Below are 22655 nucleotides of genomic sequence, written 5' to 3' on the forward strand. Positions count from 1 at the left end.
CCGTCCCTGCAGTCTTTCTACTGGCTGTAATAGGAGCAAGCATGGACGGATAGATATGAGATGAATAGTGAAAGAAAGGGAACACTAAACCTTACGTTTAATGCAAAAGGCACATCCATCTTTTGGGATCAAGGAGGATTTTCACAATTTCATCATACACACTCCCCAAACACTACAGCACACGCCTTGACATAATACACACTATATGTCTTTACTTATCAGGTGGTAAGTGAAATGTTGTCATGAGAGTTGTTGTGATTTCCATCTTTGGCTTCAGGAAAATGAAAGCATGGCAGACAACTGAAATATGTATGAAAAAGTATTATTACAGTTTCTTTTCTTTCAAATGTCTTATTTTGTTGGACCAGGAGTTTCAAAACATTTCCTGCGATATTAAGATACACAAAGTGATGAATAAGACTGAAAAGGTAGCACATGTCTCCACGTGAATAGTGGAGAATATTATATTTGCACTGTTAATAGATAACAATTGACAAAATATTTTGATAATCAGTCTATCAACTAATCATATCAACTCCACGCCTAAAGCCCTTCAACAATGTCTATAGCGATACGCCACATTTCTGGCAGACAGGGGAGCTGGCTCAGCGTCTGCGGGCCACAGAAGACTTTTTGAGAGACCGATCACTGCAGACTGCCCACCACAAAGACGTCATCCTGTATTTTAAGAGGGCAGGAAAAAAGAAATTTGGCCCGAGGAGTCATTCTATCCCATGGAAAAATAAATCAAGGGGTGGAGGGGGGGTGGTAGAGGAAGAGGTAGATGGAAAAATGGTGTTTAACAAGAGTTCGGCTCACTTTTGGATAGTTGATGATGGTAGTAAAAAGAAAGGGAATGTCTTATTGTTTTGGAGGAAAATGCAAAAAGAGCTGTAGCATAAGTGGAAAAAAAATCCAGGATAGATACATCATAAGATATATGGTTTTCCACAAGCAGCAAAAAATATAGGCAGGAAAAATAGAAAAGTTGTATGCATAAATGTGCTGGTTGCTGCAGTGTCGGAGGCCCTGCTTTAAAGGACAGCCTTTCTTCCGCCGTTGTTGCAACCATTTCTAAGCTACAGTCTGTCACTCATCATCATTTACATTCATGCACTTCACAGATGGCTCAGAAAAGAACAGCTACGATTGTGGAAATCAGAAGGTTTCATATTCTTTTTATTTGTGCCATGTGATAATGAACTGACTTCGCACTGTCCTGTACATCCAATACCTGGATTCATAAACGATTCATTCAATAGATATCACCAAAGTAACGTTTTGACACGAATAGAGGGTGAGAGGCTCTTAAAGAATATCAAAAAAGAGATGCTTAAATCCTGACAAATATTTAGTTACAGGAAAAAAAAGAAATTCAGAATTGTATTGTCTAATAATTATCAGACACATGAATCACACCCAGATCTCAGAAACGGTTTCCTAAACTCAGCTCTGCATCCTCCTCGGTGATTTTAAAACTAGGTTTGGAGTGCAGACTTGCTTTGTGACTTTTGGTCCGGCCTGGGCCAACAAATCATTTTAACTGCCCTGTTAAGTAAAATGAAGCACTGAAGTGGCAAGAAAGCTGTGTTTATTGAGCCACGGTGCTAATTGGGCCGTGTGGCTGAGGCAGTCAACAGTAACTGTTTCGGCTGTGGTCACCCCTCTCTGGGAGGGGACAACGGATTGGACAAAAATCGCACCACAGTGTTGGGCAACTGGAACCAAACTGCATTGCGCCCACTGGCAGAGACTTCCCTCTGGCAAAACTGCCCAAGGTCACAATAGTCTTCAATAAGAGCCAACGTTTTCCCTGGAATTAGCATGATTGAAGGGAACAGCTTTGGTCCAAAAGAAGCACTGGAGAGCCAGCAAAGATTTCAAGCTCATGCATCATGGATCACCAAGGCTTTTGAAGGCTTTTCTGGTTGAGGTTCGAGTGGAAAAACACACCGGAGATGCAAGTCGTGGCTCAATATTTTAAATCTAGAAGATCCATGGGGCAGAAAACACAGGGCACTATTGATACTGATTACAGAAGCAAGAATTCTGATAACCGAGACAACGACGAGAATCTGCAATCTCCGGAAAAACAAAGAGGTGATTCTTTGGAAGGGTTTGTCAGGAAGACGTGGTGCGTCCAACAGAGCAGGAGCACAGATCATACAGCTAATCAGGCGCCATAAAGCCCCTCAATCCCCGAGGCTGAGCCCAACCCTCCGCTGCCTGCTGTCCTGTGTGGCTCTTTCATAGCTGCCATGGAAACAGCTGGTTGGAAGTACTGTACTCCCTTCTCTGAAACCACATCATAGAGGCTTCACATCTTCAAAGCATCCCCACATTACTGAATAGAAGAAATAAATGGTCCACGGCGAGTTTTGCTCAGGAGGCACATGTGTTTACAGTACGTCCATTTCATTTGTGTATAATCACTAAATATGTTTTCCTTGTGGAGTAAAAGTAGCGAGGAGTGTGTTCTTAATCTACGATTCCTTTTCTGTAATCCGAGTATGATAACGGAACTTCCCTGCATCAACTTCAAGGACTTGAGAAATCATTTGTAGAAAATATATATATATTTCTTTTTAATTATCAAGACAGTATATGGACATCCATGAGCAGCGGATAACTCATTAGCCAATGCAGAGGCTTGTTGTGCAGGTTGGCCTTCTCAGCAGAGAATGCGGTAACTTATTTACAACTTGAATGCCACAGCTAACAAAAAGCTTAATCAGCTGCCACCACTCACAAGAATGACTTCAACCGAACCATAACAACTTCACTCATTGACAACAGCCATGAGAATTTGTGATACCACTTTATTGTTTTTTTAAAAACACACATCAACATTTCTTCTAGGTAATAAAATTACTAATAATGATCATGATAGACTGTTGAGTCTATTTATGTGATTTTGGTCTGTATTCTACAAAGTAGTCATGGTGGCATGTTTAAATTAAAATTCTCTCCTTCACCAAGAATTTATGGCTTCATATCGTCAGATTCCAGTAAAACCTCACTTTGCTGCTTTTCAACTTGAGCTGCTCCAATCTCGCAGCATAAAATCATCTGTTTTCACAATGAGGGACTTGGACAGACTAGATTCAACAACCATATGGAAGCCCTGTTCATATTCCTGCTCATGCCAGCAGACTGTTGAAATAATGGAAACTCTTATGAATACAGTTCCGGTATTTGACAAACACCAGCTGCTACGTAGACACTAAATTATTCACAGTAATTACATTCATGCCTTCAGAGCATGTCTTACAACTTGACTTTATATCCTAGAAAACAAAAAACATAAGCGTGCTTGTTAACAAGGAGCAAGTTGCACTTTTTTTTTTTAGGAGCATTGTCTTCTCCGAGTTGGACATCGACTCCTTTTATATAAAGCACCGTTTTCTCTTACCTAACCACTGGAGTGATTGAACTCTTAAAAACACAGGATATGAAATGCACTTTAAAACCAGGATACAGTAACTGAAATCTGCCTCTGGTCATGCTACGCTCATCTCGGAGAAGTGCAAATGGAGCCCATGCCGCACCTCATTTCCCCCCAGGTTTATCAATTTGTACAATCTGGGATTTTATTCCCCCCCCGGTCAATCCCGCAAACAGACAAATTAATGTTGGTGAAAACATTACCTCACTGAATGAGGTAGCAAATCCCAGGAGAAAGCTAATTATTACCCATCATTGGCTCCAGGTGTCACCCACATGTGCACATAGGGCCTTAAATAGTTGGAAACTGTCCCAGAGCAGTCAGCACACTAATGAGGCCTCGACTCACAAACAACGCACATCGCTTCCAGCTGGCACACGCTCTCACACGTTTCCCTAAAACAAAGAAGAATGGGAGTGCGCGCTGTACTTCCTCCACCCTAGATGCACTGCGTATAGCGTTACTACGTACATTTGGCCCCGCGTTTGGTCCGGTGAGCTTTCACACCGCGTACAAACCGAACCAGGGTTCCCTTGCAAGCGAACCGAGACCCACGTTTTCAGGCGGACCAGAGTTCGGATGAGCTTTCACACCCGCCCAAACGAAGCGGACTATCCGACGAGACAAACTCTGTGCCGGTCAAACAACTCTGGTGTGAAAGCAACTTAAGTTTATTCATCCAAATCCTTTCTTCCGGCATGAACTTCTTGACCCCCACGCCCACCGTTCATCTTTTTCCAGTAACCACACTGATGAACCTTCATTGCACCCTCCCTCTGTTTATACCTAGGCACACAAAGTGAAATTCAAGCACGACATTAAACCAAACCAAAGGCAAGATTATCTTAATTCATAACAGAAATAAGGACATAGAGCAGTTGGGTCATAAAAACGCATTGGAGCATCAATCATACTCGAGACAGACTCCATCCAGATTTTATGCCACTGTTTAGAAAAACTGTCCAGATCAGAATACATCATGTTCCTCATAAGGACCAGATTCTCTCAAACTATAACTAACACTGACAGATGGGCGGCCAGCAAAACAGGGAGCCTAGTGATGGAGGAAGAAGAGAAGACAGAAGGGGGTGGGGCTACAGCATCTGGGATGAGTTAATCATTGCCATTAGCAATTCCTGAACCCAGCAGGGGCCAATGGAGAAAGGAGCGAGCATGAGGCACCATACATGGTGGCGATTGTGCTTAAACTGAGACACACTGCAGGGGTGAGTCTATAAAGTTGCAAATTTGAGCTCATTTGAGAGGTGAATAAAAACAGGATACAGCATTATTAAGGTAAAAAAAAAAAAAGGCCAAACAAAGCTACACCCCTCACACGAGCATCAACAAATTCACAGCTTGACCTTACATAATTAAAGACATATTTTCTGTCAGGTGTATTTTGTCTGTTGGGATATTTATAGACAGGAAATGTCTAAAATCAGGGGAAGGTGTGGGTGCACGATGGCGAAAACGACAACAAATGATTTGGAAATTTGTATATTATATTTAATCTTGCATTCTTCTGCTACAATAAGTGCTTTAGCTCGTCACACAACAACAAGGCAGACGGAGATGTTGTGAAGAATATGTCACTGCATGGACAAAGGGATGTTTCTGTGGAGTCTGATTTACATTTATTTTGATATTAAACAACCGTGGGGTTCAGCCTGTGTAATTTAAGCAAAAAGCACAATATAAAAGATGGTATAGCGGGCCATTCTAAGCCACCTATAGCAGTGAAACCACTATGCTTTTCCTTGGCCCTGCCCAGCACTCCCTCCTCAAGTCCAAACCAATTCCATCTTGCGGTCCTCTCTAATTTCACCCAAAGCAGCAGAAGTTTGACCTGAAAAGGAGGAATCTGGCCTCCAGGTTGAGCAAACTATTCCCTTTTCCTGTATCCCTCCTCCTCCAGCGACCACAGATTGACAGCTCTATGGCCAGCACAGGCCCGAAACTATGAGGGGTATTTTCAGCACTGTAATTTGAAGAACACAAGGTAAACAGAAAGACACATATTCATACTTGCATACAGAATAGTGTGCACAGGACCAATCAAGTGTTGAGCTAAAAAAAACAGCTAATGTGACAATTCTTAAAAAAAGAAGCGATGTCCTCTAGCCAGGTCTCCAAAGTAATTGGTCTTTAATCAAACAAAGGCATTTGGCATCGCTCCACAAACAGATATTGTGACACAATAGCTCTGTGTTTCACAGTTCTGTGTCCGAGGCGTACTTCGCTGAAAGGACTCAGCCCTGGTGTGGGTGAAAAACAGATTTTCTGGCATTGTTATTTTTCCGTTTTAAGCCTAAAGATGCGTCGTAAAGATGTATGAAACATATTAGCACTTTTGCTTATAGGTTCCACCTACATGGACAGACCGTAGGAGACAAATGACAAGCAACATAACTTCAGTTGCAGCGAGTTAAAGGATACCACATGAGCACACACTCTCAAAGCTTCCTAAATACAACAGTCTGTACGCTCGTGTACACATACAGTACACACACTTGCAGTGATTACAGATGCAGTATATAGTACTCCCTCCTGTCCAAGACTTTAATTATCCTGCACAGACTTATTTCTCATAAATACAGCAAGGGCTGTAATTAGGACCTATATTTACCCCACCTGGCTAAAGGAGGACCCAGTTCGGCGCTGCCCACAAGGATGAGCCAGCCCCACACAACTGTGTTGCCATGGGTGGAACCAGGACATCGGAGCTGTGTCCCAGCTCAGGAGCTCTTCACATGGATAAGATGGGAAACAAATCATGGTCGCAGATAGATCTATTTAGTTCAAAATAAATAAAAAATCCAAGTTCATCACAGGAGTGTTGCATATACAAGATGAATGTTTTCATTTTATTAGGCTTCACATAATATTGACAATGATATTTTTACACAGTTTAACAACCACACATTAAAATAACTTGGAATTCATGTCAACTGTAGACCATGTAGGATTATATTTGTTATTCTGGGAGCTGATTTGCTGCCAAAAAATGGATCCAGATGTGGATCAGGGCACTCCGGGTCCAAAGACGATGGACGGTGGAAAGGTGAACACAAATGCCAGTACATGTGAATGTGACTTTTATATATATACACTGTACACTGGTCAATTTTGCGTGGAAGAAGAGTCAAACCTCGCATCAAACAGCCCTTTCTATGGGAACACACACACACCCTGAAGCAGAAAGCCTGTATTAACAAACAAGGTTGATAACCACCATTGTGATACTCGTGAATGGTGATTTAAGTTAGTTTAAGCAAGGATAGTTTGTGCAAACCCCCCAGGTGTTCCAACAGCACATTAAGAGCAAATACCAGCCATGGAGTGGGAACTTTTCTGTGACACCTGAATTTACGGCGTAAATTTTAAGCCTTTGATAAAGGACAGAACTGGCAGATGGTGTGAGAATACCAGTTTTGGGATAACTGTGTGAATGAAACGCTCATTTTGTCATCAATATGCAGACAGAACAAGGCTCTCTCAAAAAAAAGGCTTTAAATGGGACAGTTGACTCCAGAGGATCTGGCCTGTGAACTGGGCTACACCAATTTAACTTCATCAGTGATTGATGACGATGAGGCATTCTGCACAGGACGAAGAATGGATAAAACAAAAGACTTTAACTGAATCCTGTTGAACCAGTTACAACATGTAATGTCACAGAATGCTTCATGCTGTTTAACACTGCAAATCCTCAAAGTCTGGCCTCTCTGACCTCGTCTCCAAAACGTCTGACCTTCACTGTCCCTCTTGTTGTCTCATTTCTAATCCGATCCAACCTGGTCACTCCCAAGGAGAACCTCAGCATCTTCATCTCCTCCACTTCTAGCTCCGCCTCCTGTCTTTTCCTCAGAGCCACCGTCTCTAAGCCGTCCATCATGGCTGGCCTCACCACCGTCTTGTAGACCTTTCCCTTCATCCTCGCTGACACTCTCCTGTCACAGAGCACACCTGATACTTTCCTCCACCCGTTCCAGCCTGCCTGCACACCATTCTTCACCTCCTTTCTACATTCTCTCCATCACTCCGCACTCTTGACCCGAGGTACCTAAAGTCCTCTCCGTTCTTTACGTCTACTCCTTGTAACCTCACTGTTCCCTCTGGAACCTTCTCATTTACACACACACGTACTCTGTTTGACTCCTGCACACCTTCCTCTCTTTTCTTAATTGATGGGGGGGGGGGGGGGGGGGGGTCATGCCAAATGGGGTAGGGACATTTTTAATGATGTGAACCGTGACTTCTGAGACAACATCAAATTCAAATGTTGCCGATTCGCGTTTCTGAATCTAAAGCACACTGGAGAATTAGCATTGCAGAAAACCTCCCACAACTCCCTTACAACTCCGTGGGGCAACCTCTTCAGCTCTGAATGTCCGAGCCTTGTCCCGCCTATTTCTGGTCATCAGAAATCTGCTGCTGCAAAATGCATACACTACATGCTTTGCATACACTTTAGTTTTGAGAGACTGACTCCAGCTAGTAGTTAATTTCCCAGACCCAATTACAGGGATTCATAATGGTGACAACTGGCTTTTAATTTCCGCAGTTCTTGAATTTTGTGCATCAAAATGCATCTTTCATGATTCACAAAGCATCCAAGATTAGATGTTTTTTTTTCCCCACCCGTAATTTAAAAACTGACGCCCGACAAACATCCAGGTTCAAACGCTTGAGCAAACAGACACACACACACACTCTACTTGAACTGCATTTTGCTAAAGCATACAGCTCTAAGCATGCCACAAAGACAATAGTGTGTACTCTTCTTGATGTTCCCCAGCCCCCCCCCCCCCTCTCTGAAAACGCATTTTCTCAGAAAGAGTATGACTTTCAGATGTCAAAGAATCATGAACACAAGCAAAACACACCCAAACAGGTGTGACGTGCCTTCCGGGTATTCTTCTTCTTCTAATATTTAACCTGCTGCAGATTTTTTTTTGCAATATTCCTCACATTTACAAATAAGAGCTGTTGGGCCCAGGGAGGCCCAACAGCTCTGAGAAAAGTGTGAGAACATTTCCTCGAGACAATACACGTCATCCCCAAAGCCCCCCCCCCCCCCCCCACACACACACACACACACAAATTATCTGCCAGTCAGCGTCCCAACTGCTACAGGCTTGTAGTATAGATTCATATTGGAGGAAGCTAGTTCATCACTGGGGAAAGTCAAAAAGCCAGAGGCACTGAACGGAGGAGCTGGAGGGTTAAACGGAGGAGTTGGGATTGAGTCTTTTTTGGGAGAGACTTACCTGGACGGGTGTCAGCTGGGCTCTGGGATCAAACACACGTAGCATCTTGTCCTGGACAAGAGGAAAGAAAAGGTACACTTTACTGTGGGATGAAAGAAAGCAGAAAAATAATTAAATATAGAGCATTATTAAACGCTAAACTCAAAAGCGTTGATTTTGCTAAATAATTTAGTCCGTGTGGTGATTAACAGGTAGCTATGGTCTCATTCTCAGCGCAAAACTACTCCTAGAGACAGCGCTGGAAATCCACAAATACAACCTGTGCTTATTGGGACGCAACGCCCGTACTGAACAGACGTTAGGGCTGCAATCCTAAAATATGAATATGAATATCAAGATTAAAGTTTTGTCACAAAGGAAAGAGGAAGAAATTAAAAGTCTCCTCATCCAGCACTTTGATAGAAACTAACGAGGATAGGTGAAATATACTTAAAACTACATATTGAAGCTATGAGTGTGTTGGTTCGTGTAAGGATTGTGAATTTAATGCATCAGCGCGACCCGAGTGGTTCGTCTTCAGCAGAGCGGTGACCTTCCTGTGGCCTCTTGCCTGCCCTCACACGCATTCGGCATCAATCAGAGAAGCCAATCAAAGAGGCTCCTGCGTGATTGAGAGGAAATGGGTCCTAATGGGATCAGGCTGTGGCCGGGACATGCCTTCATGCAGCCATGTCACTCAATACTGCTGTGTGACTGTGATCACAGGAGACACACGAGGCTGATAGCAGGTAATAATAATTAGAGCTTAGACTAAACAATGCTCACGCTGCACACACGAGCGTCAGAAGGAATCAAGAGGCCGACAGTGACACAGTCAAGCATCTACGCCTGCACACACACCCTTTCCCGAGCCCACCCTGAATGTCTCAAACCAAGGATGCATCGTCAGGCCTCTGTGACCTCGGCCCAAGCCAAAAGATGAAGGACCAAGAACAAGTCACACACTTCCAATCCACATGATCGATGGACATGTTGGAGAGCACTATAAAACAACAATAGAACAAAGTGAAACGAATCCCCGCCCCCCGCGGCCTTGCTTGACGTCCAGAAACCTCTTTTGGCAGCACAACAGTCCAAAGTCAAAATCAGTTCTCTATCACATTTGAGAAAGAGAGGCGTCACATGCTAACACGACCGGAGCTAGGAATAGTTATTCAGCCACTTATCCGAAATCCAGGTCACGGGATTTACTGGAGCCTATCCCAGCTGTCTGCGGGCGAGGGGTGGGGCACACCCTGGACGAGCCGCCAGTTCATTGCAGTGCCACACACAGACAGACAATCGTTCACACGCACACGCCTACGGACAATTTCAGGGAGCCGGAGAACATGCAAACTCCTCACAGAAAGGAAACGAACCCGGAACCTTCTTGCTGCGAGGCAACAGCGCTAACCACTGTGCCACCATGCTGCCCTACATAATCTTAATCAATTTTAAATCAATAAGTTCATTTTTGTGACTCTACAATCATCAGAGCACACAAGCTCACTGCTCTCCCTGCCTCTATTTGATTTGTAACCATGGAAACTAAAAAGTACAAATCTTGAAAGTTGTGTGCAGAAAACATCCTGACAAAATATTGAAGTTAAGCAAATGAAATGAAAGAATGAGACAGATGGACGTTCTCCTCCATTCCCCTCCTGACTTTTATTATGGAGATGGATTCTGACCAAACACACACACACACACGTCTACTGCACGTAAATATAAACACACATTTGACATATTAGGCCAGTCACTTTGAAACCAACACATGCACTGTTGTAGAAACACGATGACGGAAATTATCCGGCAGTGCAACCACAAACACAGATGTGTCCACCCAGTCACCACACACACACTCAGATATGTAAACACACACACACAGACACACAATCCTCGTCTCATAAACACGCAGACGGAGGACCAGGATAGCCGTGTGTGTGTGTGTTTGTGTGTGTGTGTGCGCGCTGGGACAGCAGCTGTTTAATCAAAGTAGCGGAGGCTTCTTTCTCAAGCTGTTCTTAACGGGTTTTCTCTGCCGACACACAACTTTCGCATTTATTTATGCAAACACACAAAGACACTAGGAAACGTCAATCCCTCTTTGTCGCCGTCCATCAACAAACACACTGTGCTAACAATCCCCCCCCCCCCCCCCCCGTTCCCAGTCTCCCACAGTTCCCAGTGTCACAGCCTGGAGTGATCGGCAGTTTGAGACCGTCTATCTCATGCTTCTCGCTCTGACACGCATGGCGCTGTCATTGTGAAACTCAAGGTGGCGTCCATGCCAATCTCTCCACAGCATCATACGGCTAAATACAGCCCCCCCCCCCCCCCCCCCCCTCCCGTGTTCCATACCTCAATGTTTACCCAACGGAGACCAAGGGGGGATTGGACCCACATGTTGACGGGCCCTATTTAATACATTGAATTGGAGAGATTGAAGGGGGCCTCTAGGGTTAAATGACAACAGAGCCCTGGAGGGCAAGACCTTCCGAGGCCCACCCCCCCGGTCCAATCCCACTCTCTTCAGGCACCTTGTTCTTTCACGCTTCACTGAGAGGCTTGGTAGCTCCACTGAGGACGATTATGCTGTCATGGTAAATGTCACGTTTGGGACACGGGCCTGTGACGGCTGGAGCAATTGGTTCCTTGTCAGAGCGCAGACAAACAACGTGTGTTCATCTGACATCAAAACGTACTTAGGATGCACATCTGGTCAATCGTTGCGTCCGACTCGAGCACAAGTAAGCTCATAAGGCAGTTTGTAAAGTAAACACTGAGCCCCCCCCCCCCCCCCCCCCTCTGGCTCATCCTTGCATCAATCGTATTATGTTCACTTACAAAAAAGATGAAAATAGTGATGGAACATCTGAGTATAAGACTGTTCAAGAATTATGTTAACGCTCACAAATAAAGTATATTAATGAAGCAGTTTCATTAAAACCTGTCTTTCTTGCCCTCGACCCATAAACCCAGACCACCTCCCGCCTTCCTCCTCCTTCTACATAAAATATTAATGCCCCCAATGGAACGCTCTTCAAGCTGTGCAATTATTTCCTGATGACAGCAATCAGAAAAATACCATGTGGATGGATAAACTCATGAACTTTATTCTCATAGCTTGCCTCTGAAAGCTTTTTAACTAGAGTAGCAGTGACAAGAACTAATCTTGGACCAGAACAGGTAGATTCAAAGTGGCATGCAAAGGTGTGTGCTTTGAAAACAAAGCAAAATCCCTTATAAAGTTTTCCTTCACACACACGTTTGTGCTTTTGTCTCGGGAGGAAAATCTTCAAAGACTTCTTAGCAAACGCTGCCAAGGTTTCTCTCTCTCATTGTTATGGGCATATTAAAAACAAACTAGCTAATAACTTTAATGTTGCAGGGCTGCCCAAGTCTATGATAATGTCTCATTAAATGTGCGATCTGAGACGCACCATTTTTATGAGCTTAATTGATTAAATAAACACCAAATAAATAAAGAGCGTGTCCAAAGTTGAGGCATGCCGCGCTGAATATGAGCCACTGGTGGCATCTAGTGGTCACATACTGCCACTACAGCCACCCGATGGAAGGTCATACATGAAGGGAGCTGTCAGAACTATCAGGGGAATAAAACGCAATCATTAAACTCGCTTTATAATTAAACGTAAGACCTTGCCAATCACCGGGGACGTCATCTGGAGCAGTGCAAGTTGTCATTACCTTGCAGGAGGAAGCCAGGAGGGAACCGTCCGGTTTCCAGCTCAGACTCTGCAGCTGGTCACTGTGCTGCTCCAGAACTGCAAACACACATCATCCAGAGGAAGCGCAATGTTGACGTTACACAGGGACAAGTTGAAAAGGTGGAAAATTAGGAATCATGAAGCTGCCCAGCATGAATACAAAAACAATGGCGTGTACACAGCTGAGAAATAAAACGCTACAGAAAAACATCTATGAGGTCACTGCAGAGAAAGAAAACGCAGGGGAGAGAGGAAGCCATGACTCAAGCAGGTGGAATTCAGGAAACATAAAATAAAAATGTAAAAAAAATGGATGACTTGCACAAAACAGTGTCATTATGGTTTCAGCGAATCAGAGACGTTATCAGCACGAGACACAGGATGAGTTCCAGAAGTGAGCGCAGCACAGCTAAAATTGCTCAGTTTCATTATAACACCAAACAGATGACAAGAGGGGGGGGGGGTTACGTGTTAAGACAAACACACAAAGGGATCTGCCATGAAACACACCCACTCAAATATCCATTCTTATTCTTCATTGACATTGTTCCTCCGTCACATACGAATGAGGAAAGGTGAGTGCGGGGGGGGGGGGGGGGGGCAGAGCGCATGAAAAAGTCTGAGCAGCAGTGAGCAGCAGCAGCAGCCAGGCCAGCTGTCATGGGATTTGGGAGGGAGCAGTGTTTGTTGAGGGGGGGGGGGGCAAAGGATAGTGACTACATCCTGAGGCCCGTCCGATGAGACTGTAAAGCAAAACATTACCTCTGCTGCTCCGGCACACAGACAGAGCCACGGGGCTGTAAGACGTAGGCAGTGTCAGTCAGACTGTCCCCGGTGAAGACAAAGGAAAAAGAAACCCAGCCACTTCCCTGCGCTCCAGTTATACAGATCCATGTTGCACAAAGAAACAAAACAGGCCACACAGAAACACGTAAGACAAACTGACAGAGACTGAAATGTTAAACGGAACAGACGGCGCATGACGTACGACAGAAAGACGGCAAAATTCATTTGAGCTGAGGTTTGTCTCTCAATTGAAAGTGAGTGTGCATAAAACACGTGTGTGCACGTGCTAATATCTGCAGCTGTATAGCTACCTGCTAGTGGTGCATCCTGGCGGCTGACATCCCAAATCAAAGGGGACTCTGTGGCGCCCACAGCCAGCAAGCCAGAAGAGGTGGGGTGGAAAAGCACCAGCTCCAGCCTCCCGTGAGCCGGACGCAGCGTCTGCTCTGGAATGCTGGACTCTTGCAGCTCTGGATCACACAAATGCCACAGCTTCACCTGCAGACAAACACAGAAATGGAATATCAAAGCAGGGATTCGCATTACCATTATGCCATTACGCATCCTCCTATCCCCTCCGCCATGATGGAAACAATCCTCAGAGAATTTCTGCACGCTTTAAGGTGTTCGGGTTAAGTGGAGATACCACTTCACAGAAGAAATAAAACTGCATTCATTTTACTTCCATAAAAACACTCCCACATTCACTCCCATCCGACTCACAGTCTCATCCACAGAGCAAGTCGCCAGTAAAAGTTCATCGAAAGGAGAGAAGTCCATATCAGTCACCAGATCTGAGAGAGGAGGGGGGGGGGGGGCAAATGGCAAACAAATTACATTATGGTCACAATTTTAAATTCTAAATAAAACATTCCTCAAGTGTTGAGAAATGTCTCAAAGGAATGGCCTTGCAATGCTGGAGTGGAGGCATGAATGCAGACGGGTTAGGATGAGGGAGGGAAAGAAGAGGACTCAGACGTCCTGACAGAAAGATGAGTAAAAACCTGAATGGCAGGAGATGTGGGAGACCGTCCATTGACCATCTGAGCCCGGTTTGACTGAGGTCAGGCCCAGCATTCCTCCACCTGCAGACACACAAAGACAAAATGTTTTTGACCCAAAACGTCTCCCCAGCTCACACAGCGAATCTCTGGCTTTACAACTGGACAAACGAAAGCATCTTCTAAGCAACAGACAAGCACCGATCACACGACGGAGACTCCCGCAGACGGAGCCTGGACTGCGTCTCAGATATTGCTATAGGGCACAGTTTCCTCGGCCTACCAGCCTGTTCGGTGTTGAAGACCACCAGCCTGGAGCTGGCTTTGATGTGGCTTCCCTGTGAAGAGAAGGATCCAGCTTGGACATTGTTGATCCATCCCTGGAACAAAAAGCTAGCGTGAGGGATCAAAACGGAAGAGTGATACAATGCATCAGATCCTTTCACCCCCAGAACTTTGGACCGCCCCCCCCCCCCCCCCCCCGCCACCTATTTTCATTTCAGACCAAGACACACAGGTCACACAAACATCCCTCCATGTATATAGGAAAACCTAAGGCACTGGTTATAGACTTCAGAGGAGGCCATATTATGCCACATTTTTAGACACACTAAGTCACATTAAGTCTCAGAAAAAAATGACAGAAGAAAGAATTCAACTGAAGCTCAAGAGTTTCATTAGAGTGCAGTTAAACTTGATGAATGATGAGTCCACTCAAGATCGGCGGAAATTAACTTAGCTGAAGAATCCTGATAGAAAAAGCTTTAAAAAAAACAACACAGTTTCCGTTTCATAATATTGAGGAGCTCAAACTACCACGTGACTGATACAATGAACGAAATGGGATGATGATGAATACATATGATGAATATATTTATTAGATAGAATGTTGGAGTACAAGTACAGTCACACAGTAGCATGTATTACAGTACAACAGTCAAACATCCTGTCTAAGAGGAGCATTTCAAAAAAAAACTTGTTTTCTTGTTTCCGTTGAAAGTCCTTAGTACATAAATCATTGACGTGTAACAATACAAATAAAATAAAAATAAATTACTCAATTGATGCAAAATATCAATAAATTAAAAATACATAATATGTACAACGTAGGTGGACAAAGGATCCGGCTGATCAAGTGCTTCTGAGTGAGGAAGTGGAAGCGCTCTGAGCATTGCACAGCAGAAGACACTTCACTACCGCTTTCACAACACCAGCTTGGAGAAAGAACAAAGTGTTAGCAAAACAGATCCCATCAGCGATTCATCCTTAAGACGCCAACCCGGTCCCACAGACGGCATTTTAACGCGTGAGCCTGCTCGGCAGAGGAAAGAGTGTATATTTGTATATATTTGTATATTTGACAGCTCCCGTCCTGTCACGTGGGGCTCAGCACTGGGATAGCCCCAAACACACACACACACACACACGCACACACACACACACACACACGCACGCACACGCACACGCACACGCACACACACACACACACTCTGTGGACTGTTGCTTTGGAGCCAATCCGCCTGCTGCTGTGTCAGATTCTGAGTGGGGGAAACACAGATCTGTGTGCCAAATACTCCAATCGCGTCCAGACATGTTTCCTCGTGCAGGACGTCACCGGAAAGAGAAGCGCTGCGATGGACGGCGATGCAATTCATGACTTTTCTCAAATATCCATTCCCCTCGACTCTATCTGTAAAGCATGTAGGCTGCAATCAGATTCACGCCAGGTCCCACGCAGGCTAGCAGCTATGTGCTGCGACACTGGTCGTCCTTTCATTGGTTTTCTGTCGTCCACGTGAATACCGAACTGCGGGCTCAGATTTGAGCCTCATCCTTCCAGAGCCAGGAAGTTCAACATCCCCTGCAGGCAGCGCAGCCAATAGCCAGTGCTAATGTTAGCTAACAGAACTTACTAAGCCCATTCATGACAATGGGCTTACTCACGTCTTTCTTGGCGATTTTCGGAGTGGTGTTTTTGAATTTTGACGTCTTGAAGCGATTCATCCTGCCCTCTCACACTGACTTGCGTGCCTTCCGGGTGTCTCGGCGGAGGCTCTTCCCGCAGCTGACAGCGCGGTGTCCGCTCGCTTTGCGCTTCGGGGCCGGGCGATTGGGCGGAGTGTCTCTTTTTTGGTGTCGAGCCAATACCCTGCTCTGTCACGTGCTACTCCGGGTCATAAACGCAAGCCTTCCTTGTTATGTTTGACTTGTGATGCTAGTTTGCGCAGATAAACTCCATTTATATTTAGTGTAACATATATACTTTTAGCCGCCGCGTGATTTGTAATTCCTTTTAGGCCTTTGTGGTCCGGTTTCAGATACGTTTCTTAATCTGCTGCGGAGGGTAATATCTTGACTCAAATCTTTGCAGTGACGCGCGTTCTGTTCCGGACATGCGCAATGTAGCCGGACTCAGAGGATGATGGCGTCCGCGACAGCTCGGCTTTCCTCACGCTGGATTCCGGTCGTCGTGTCCTCTGGGCCGCTCAGGGCCGCCGGTGCAGGTGTCTGCACTCGCCATGGAGGTGTTCGCGGTTTGTTTACGCGAGGAGCGGAGACGCTGGGGGGGGACCGGGTGCGGGGCGGTGCGGGGAGAGCGGTGACATTGAGAGGGTTTCCAGGTGAGCGTTTGGCCTAGGCGAAGTTAAGACGGGCTCGAATTGTGATTATTGGGAATTAGATTAAATAGGATTGAGTGTTAAACAAACATTAAAGGTAAAGTGAGCTGCGTTTACCCTATTTTTATTGTTATTGTGTGAATTATTGTACACGTTTTATTGGATTATAATTCAGTTATCTTCTGGCTCCTTCCTGAGATGTGACTTCACTGCTTTTGTTTTGTTTGTTTGTTTTTTGCCTGATTCCAAATTGAATTGCCAATTAGTTATTCTGCCCCATTTTCATTATCCTTCAATCGGTTTAGTAGATTATACAGATTTGACACCGGATTATTTTTACTAAAGTCTCTCGTTAGTTTTTAATGTTATGCTTTTCATCGTTTGTCATGATCCCATCAACAAAAATTCAGCTGCAATGGATGCTATAAGATGAAACACTCTTCAGCCATTTTTTGTGTTTTTTTATTAATATATATTTTTCCTCCCATAGACACACACGCACCTCTGATGACGCCGTTGTCCATCTTTGGTTAATTAATGGTCTCTACGTGTTTCCTGCTACGCCACGTTTCAGGTGTCAGGTCGCCCCATGCTCTCTGCACACTCTTCTTTCACACAAGCGCCCCGTCCAGCAGGAAGCAGGACTTCTACCACGTCCTCGGCGTATCTCGCACAGCAACCCAGAAAGAGATCAAGAAAGCTTACTACCAGGTCCGTCCCTTCCCGACACGCATTTACAGATTATACTGGGTCTTCAGGAATCACAGAAGCTGACAATCTGTCTGTCTCCTATCCCTCAGATGGCCAAAAAGTACCACCCGGACACCAACAAAGATGACCCGCAATCCAAGGAAAAATTTGCTCAGCTGGCTGAAGCTTACGAGGTTTAATTTCATCTACTGTGCATTTCACCTCGCGTGTTTCTCATCTCTAACATTCGAACAATCGAATTAAATTACAGTCTTTATGAACTTGCTGCGTGCTTCCTGCAGGTCCTGAGTGATGAGGGTAAGAGGAAGCAGTACGATGCGTACGGTTCAGCAGGCTTCGACGCTGGTCAGGCCAGGGGTGGGCAGCATTACTGGAGCGGACAGACCAGCAGCGTGGACCCGGAGGAGCTCTTCCGGAAGATCTTTGGGGAATTCTCCGGAGGCCGTGGCTATGGAGACTTCAGTGCCATGTTTGATCAGCCGCAGGAGGTCAGTGGAAGCCAAGTAGTGCATTTCAAGTCAGCTTTTCAGAGATGTTTTAATGTTCTCTGTACGGATGATCTTGAAGACGCACTGCGCTGCGGTCAATCGGCATAAAAGTACAAAAAGCAAATGGCAAAAAATATAATTCAGTTCAATCAATGAAGATATTGTCCCCAAACTAGGCTGTATATTTGACAGAATATTTAATCATTGAGTAACAGATGCTCTTGTTGATAAAGCAACGGGATTATTTCAGCGCAAATTATATCAACATCAATCCAAAATTTCATATTATAGTTTCCAAACATACACTTAAAGTCACTGAGGGGCTTCAGAGGAACGTTACTAATAGCAACCCCCCCTCCCCGAGACAATGTCCCTACATTAAGTGACCAGCAGTACAAATACAACCCCTTCTACACAAAATGTATCTAATTGCACAATCCTTTATATTAGAGCGATGAATCTGAAGTGCGTCTTTTTTTGTTTTTGACGCAGTACATCATGGAGCTGACGTTCACTCAGGCAGCGAAGGGTGTCAACAAAGAGATCTCCGTTAACGTAAACACAGCGTGCCAAAGCTGCAACGGCAAGGGCTACGAGCCGGGCTCTAAGGCCCAGCACTGTCACTCCTGCAACGGCTCCGGCATGGTAAGAGCTGCAGCACTCCTTTCCCTTCCAAGTCTATTCTGCGTACGCGGCGTCAACACGCACGCGCATATTTGTCGTCCTCAACGCAGGAGACGGTGAACACGGGTCCGTTTGTGATGCGGTCCACGTGTCGCCGCTGTGGCGGCAAAGGCTCGGTCATCTCCGACCCTTGCCACTCCTGCCGTGGGAGGGGAGAGACCAAACAGAAGAAGAGCGTGATGGTTCCTGTGCCTGCTGGTCAGTCCCGCTTATATACCTACACTACTGTAAAATAACTGTAGATGCCTCAAAGACATTTTTGTTCTCATGATGAATGAGTTTGATCATCACCCAGCTGCAGATTAATCTGCTATGTGACTCGTATTATTCATTGTTTAACTATCATTAATGTGGAATTGTTAAAATATTGCAAAATTGTTTTAAACTGAAGTCTGTCGTTAAAGTTTTCTTACCCTCAGAAGTTTTTCGGCGACCCTAAATCTAGAAAGTAGAAAATCAGGCACTGCTTTCGGTTTGCACTTGAAGAATGTAAATGGTGTATCTTTTCACTTTGAGGTGTGGAGGATGGTCAGACCGTTAGAATGCCTGTTGGTAAGAAGGAGATCTTCATCACATTTAGGGTGAGTGAAATAAACATGTTTTTAAAACGGGAATCTAAGGAGAAAAAAATAGCTCAATGTTTGAAATCATCTGTTCATGCAAATAAGATCATTTTACTTCCAGTTCCAGTCTAGAAATAAATACCAAGAACAACTTTTAGAAAAATCTAGCAAGAGGCATCGATCCGTCTGGCATCCTGGTATTCAAAACCATTTCAATATTGCGTGTGATTGATTGTGACGTGTTCTGAGTTGGTCTGCAGGTCCAAAAGAGTCCTATATTCAGGAGGGATGGTGCAGATATCCACTCTAGCCTGTTTGTCTCTGTGGCACAAGCCATCCTGGGCGGTGCAGCCAGGTCACAAGGCCTGTACGAAACGCTAAACTTATCGGTAAGTAGACGGCTTCGTTCCCAGGCGTCTGTTCCGTTCTGAAGCATTCGGTGAAATGAATGATGGGATTGTTCTTGACTTCAGATACCTGCAGGCACCCAAACGGACCACAAGATTTGTCTGGCAGGGAAGGGAATCGCTCGAGTCGGTGGCTACGGCTACGGAGACCATTATGTCCATGTCAAAATAAAAATACCCAAGTAAGACTCCATGGGGACGCACCCACCCTGTTGGACTGGACTTCTGTCTAAAAAACAGAAAACAAGTCCAGCTATTGCATTAACACCAGAAGATTCTCTGAAATCATTTGTTAGTCAAGGATCATAAGATGCTCTTTCTCTGCAGGACACTGACCGACAGACAAAGATCTCTGCTGATGGGCTACGCGGAGGACGAGATGGATGTGGAGGGGACGGTGAACGGCATCACTGTGACGGCCACAGGTAAGAGGACGGCCCCTGGTGGACTTCCCACTGACCGATCATGCTTGCTTTTGTTTCCCTAGAGTAGATGAACATCTGTGATGGGCGGTTTTAGTCACAAACTAGGATGATGCAGTATCGGTTTCTGTCCAGGTGGGGGCAGCAGTGGTACTGAGCACTGAGGCAGGGCAAGGCGAGCATGAGGAAGAATACATTAAATAAAGGGCTGTCTTCTCCGAATTCACCAGACGGGTTATTCCTTGACAGCCACAAACCAGGCAGGGCTAATGCACCACTAAATATTTAGGATATCATTATCTGGTGTGTGGCTGCCCCATTAAAGCACTGATGCCCACAGACTTGCATTGATCTTGATGTTTACTTCATCAGATGGATTATTAATCCTGGGGGGAATTCTGTATGTCCTGTTGCTCGTAACACACACACACACATATATATAAAAACCAACATACTCTTCAGATACACACATAGCCTTCCCTCCCCTCACTAGTGGGGAGGGAAGATATCTTTGTATCTGCTAAAGGCTTTTTTTTTTATTATTTTTTTTATAGCTGTGGGCATTTCTGAATCAATGTAATTGTTGAACTTTTGTGTTTGTCTCTGTAGGTAAAAAGTCGTCGTGGAACTGAAGTTCTTCGTGTGTAGATCAGACTGCAGGAGGGAGGTCACCATAAAGCAAAGCAGCCACATTCAAAGAGGACAGGTGTTTGAGGAGTACGGTACTCACTGGTTGTTGGATGAGGCTTCTGGATGGCTCGTTTTGGACCCGACCACCCAGCCCTGCAGCGATACAAGGATTACCCCCTCTGCTCCTCTGTCAGAGAGAACCCACTTACCAGAGAACATCCCCTTTGCCACCTGTCAAAATTCCAGAGAGACCATTTGGGAAGTAAAATACTATTTCTCTTAGGTCACTACATTTTGGTTTTCTATTGATCAGAAGAAAAACATCACAGTGAAAACGTGTGACGCAAAGTTAATTATTGTACTTAGAGACAGATGCAGTAAAAGTGTTATTTGGGGTTAAATTAGCCTCTTGTCTGTAATTCTTTCCTTGATGCTTGGATGCTTGGGTTTTATTTTCAGCAGTTCTTCTCTTTGCTGTTGTTCCAATCGGGCTGGACATCACCAGATGATGCACCTTTGGGTTTAGTGTGTGTTTGAGGGATAAACGGAAAACACGGACTCCTGATTTGTGAAATCGGATGGACGGGACTCTCGCTTGGAAACCTTTTCCACTACAAGTTTACTTGAGTTCTTAATCTTCGCAGCACTTGTGTGTAGACGACAGACCATAGATTTGAATCGACGTGGCAGAAGAGGTCTATTGTACATCTATGTTGCAGCAGAAGCTCATAACTCATTGGAGTTGTGCTAATTCAACTGCATTGAATTCTTCTAGGTCTTAATATATTTACAATATTAACTTGCAACCTGATCCAATAAAGTCTGAACATTAAAAAAAATGCATGTTTGCAGAGACATTGTATTAGATGTCATAAAAGTGCTTATTTCTGTGAAATGTACCTATTTGCAAATACATGTTCTTTAGAAATGTGTCTGTCAGCCCGGAGACAACCTGACTTCACTGGCCAGGTGCTTTGATTGAAATGCTACATTTAGCATGCTAGCCATCTTACAGTTGGATGCTAAAATTAAGTTGCCGTTATAATATTCACCAACCTTTGTCATAGTAACATGCTCACATTGGGAAAAGCCTCGTACAGCTAAGGCTCATGGGAGTTTTCTCGGATCTGAACACGACTGCGTGGAATATACGGTAGTGTTCGTCAGATACATGTTGAAAAGTTTAAACCAGTGACATCCCGCTGAATCAGCGTTAAGGCTTCATCCCCTGAGGATGAGGAGCACCAGGAGTGATTCCAGTCTGGATTCAAGCTGCGAACTGACCAGAGGAAATGTCAAACCTTTGCGTACATCCATGTGGCTACAACTGTAAAAACAACACACCAGCCCAAATAAATCTTTATTTCTGCAAAAGCAGGAAAACAGTTTGTTCCATTAGACAGCAAAAGCATTAGGAGAGTATTCTAGCCAGTCACTACTAAAGCTTTGTCCGGTTAAGCACACAAATGGACCAACAACAGTTTGTGGAAATAAAAAAATACAAATCACATGTTTACCACTCATTTTAAGGTTTAATCCATCAATGAGCAGAAATTGAACTCGTGAGATTTAATTCTGTTCAAATGCTCCAGAAATACTTTTTGACACACAACGCATGGACATAACGGCAATGGGACGGCACAGCATGGCAGTCAGTCTATTGAACCTTCATATGTACAGAAATGATGTATAGTCATCCGAGACCAGAGACTCAAACAGAAATCACTTCAGTTGTACGAGAACTATTATGAATGAGTTCTGCTATTTAAAAAGAAACACCATGTCCATTCATGTGTTAATGATTTGTGCAAACAGAGGAACCTGCTTGAAATGCAGTCACTACCTTTGGTACTCTTTAGAAAGATAAAGCAGCCAATAAGATGTAAACAGTTCCTCCATCCATCCATCCATCCATCC

At 44.6% G+C, this 22655-nt stretch overlaps 2 protein-coding genes across 2 annotated transcripts in view; one reads left to right on the forward strand and one right to left on the reverse strand.

Annotated features, from left to right (window-relative positions):
- LOC137905323 (mitochondrial import inner membrane translocase subunit TIM16-like) overlaps positions 1-16219 on the reverse strand; it is an 86022-nt gene extending 69803 nt beyond the window's left edge. The window contains exons 1-7 of the mRNA XM_068749548.1: positions 16160-16219; positions 14499-14595; positions 14219-14299; positions 13938-14008; positions 13526-13712; positions 12409-12485; positions 8719-8769 (exon numbers count right to left, since the gene is read on the reverse strand). Coding sequence (XP_068605649.1) covers positions 8719-8769; positions 12409-12485; positions 13526-13712; positions 13938-14008; positions 14219-14299; positions 14499-14595; positions 16160-16219 — 624 coding nt within the window. The remainder of the gene's footprint in view (positions 1-8718; positions 8770-12408; positions 12486-13525; positions 13713-13937; positions 14009-14218; positions 14300-14498; positions 14596-16159) is intronic.
- Positions 16220-16634: 415 nt separating this feature from the next.
- Positions 16635-20855, forward strand: dnaja3a (DnaJ heat shock protein family (Hsp40) member A3a). The gene is made up of 11 exons (XM_068750474.1): positions 16635-16836; positions 17408-17544; positions 17634-17717; positions 17826-18032; positions 18525-18677; positions 18767-18914; positions 19233-19297; positions 19540-19668; positions 19753-19868; positions 20014-20111; positions 20718-20855. The coding sequence occupies exons 1-11, from the start codon at positions 16635-16637 to the stop codon at positions 20738-20740; spliced, it is 1362 nt and encodes a 453-aa protein (XP_068606575.1). The 3' UTR covers positions 20741-20855.
- The last annotated feature ends 1800 nt before the right edge of the window (positions 20856-22655 follow it).

The sequence above is a fragment of the Brachionichthys hirsutus genome, chromosome 16, assembly GCF_040956055.1.
Source record: "Brachionichthys hirsutus isolate HB-005 chromosome 16, CSIRO-AGI_Bhir_v1, whole genome shotgun sequence".
NCBI classification, from domain to species: domain Eukaryota; kingdom Metazoa; phylum Chordata; class Actinopteri; order Lophiiformes; family Brachionichthyidae; genus Brachionichthys; species Brachionichthys hirsutus.

What these genes read in the sequence shown, in the direction of transcription:
- dnaja3a (XM_068750474.1), top strand. Translation starts at nt 16,635, where the DNA reads ATGATGGCGTCCGCGACAGCTCGGCTTTCCTCACGCTGGATTCCGGTC. An exon ending in GACATTGAGAGGGTTTCCAG is followed by an intron (nt 16,837 to 17,407) that starts GTGAGCGTTTGG and finishes GCCACGTTTCAG; the next exon opens with GTGTCAGGTCGCCCCATGCT. An exon ending in GATGGTTCCTGTGCCTGCTG is followed by an intron (nt 18,915 to 19,232) that starts GTCAGTCCCGCT and finishes TTTCACTTTGAG; the next exon opens with GTGTGGAGGATGGTCAGACC.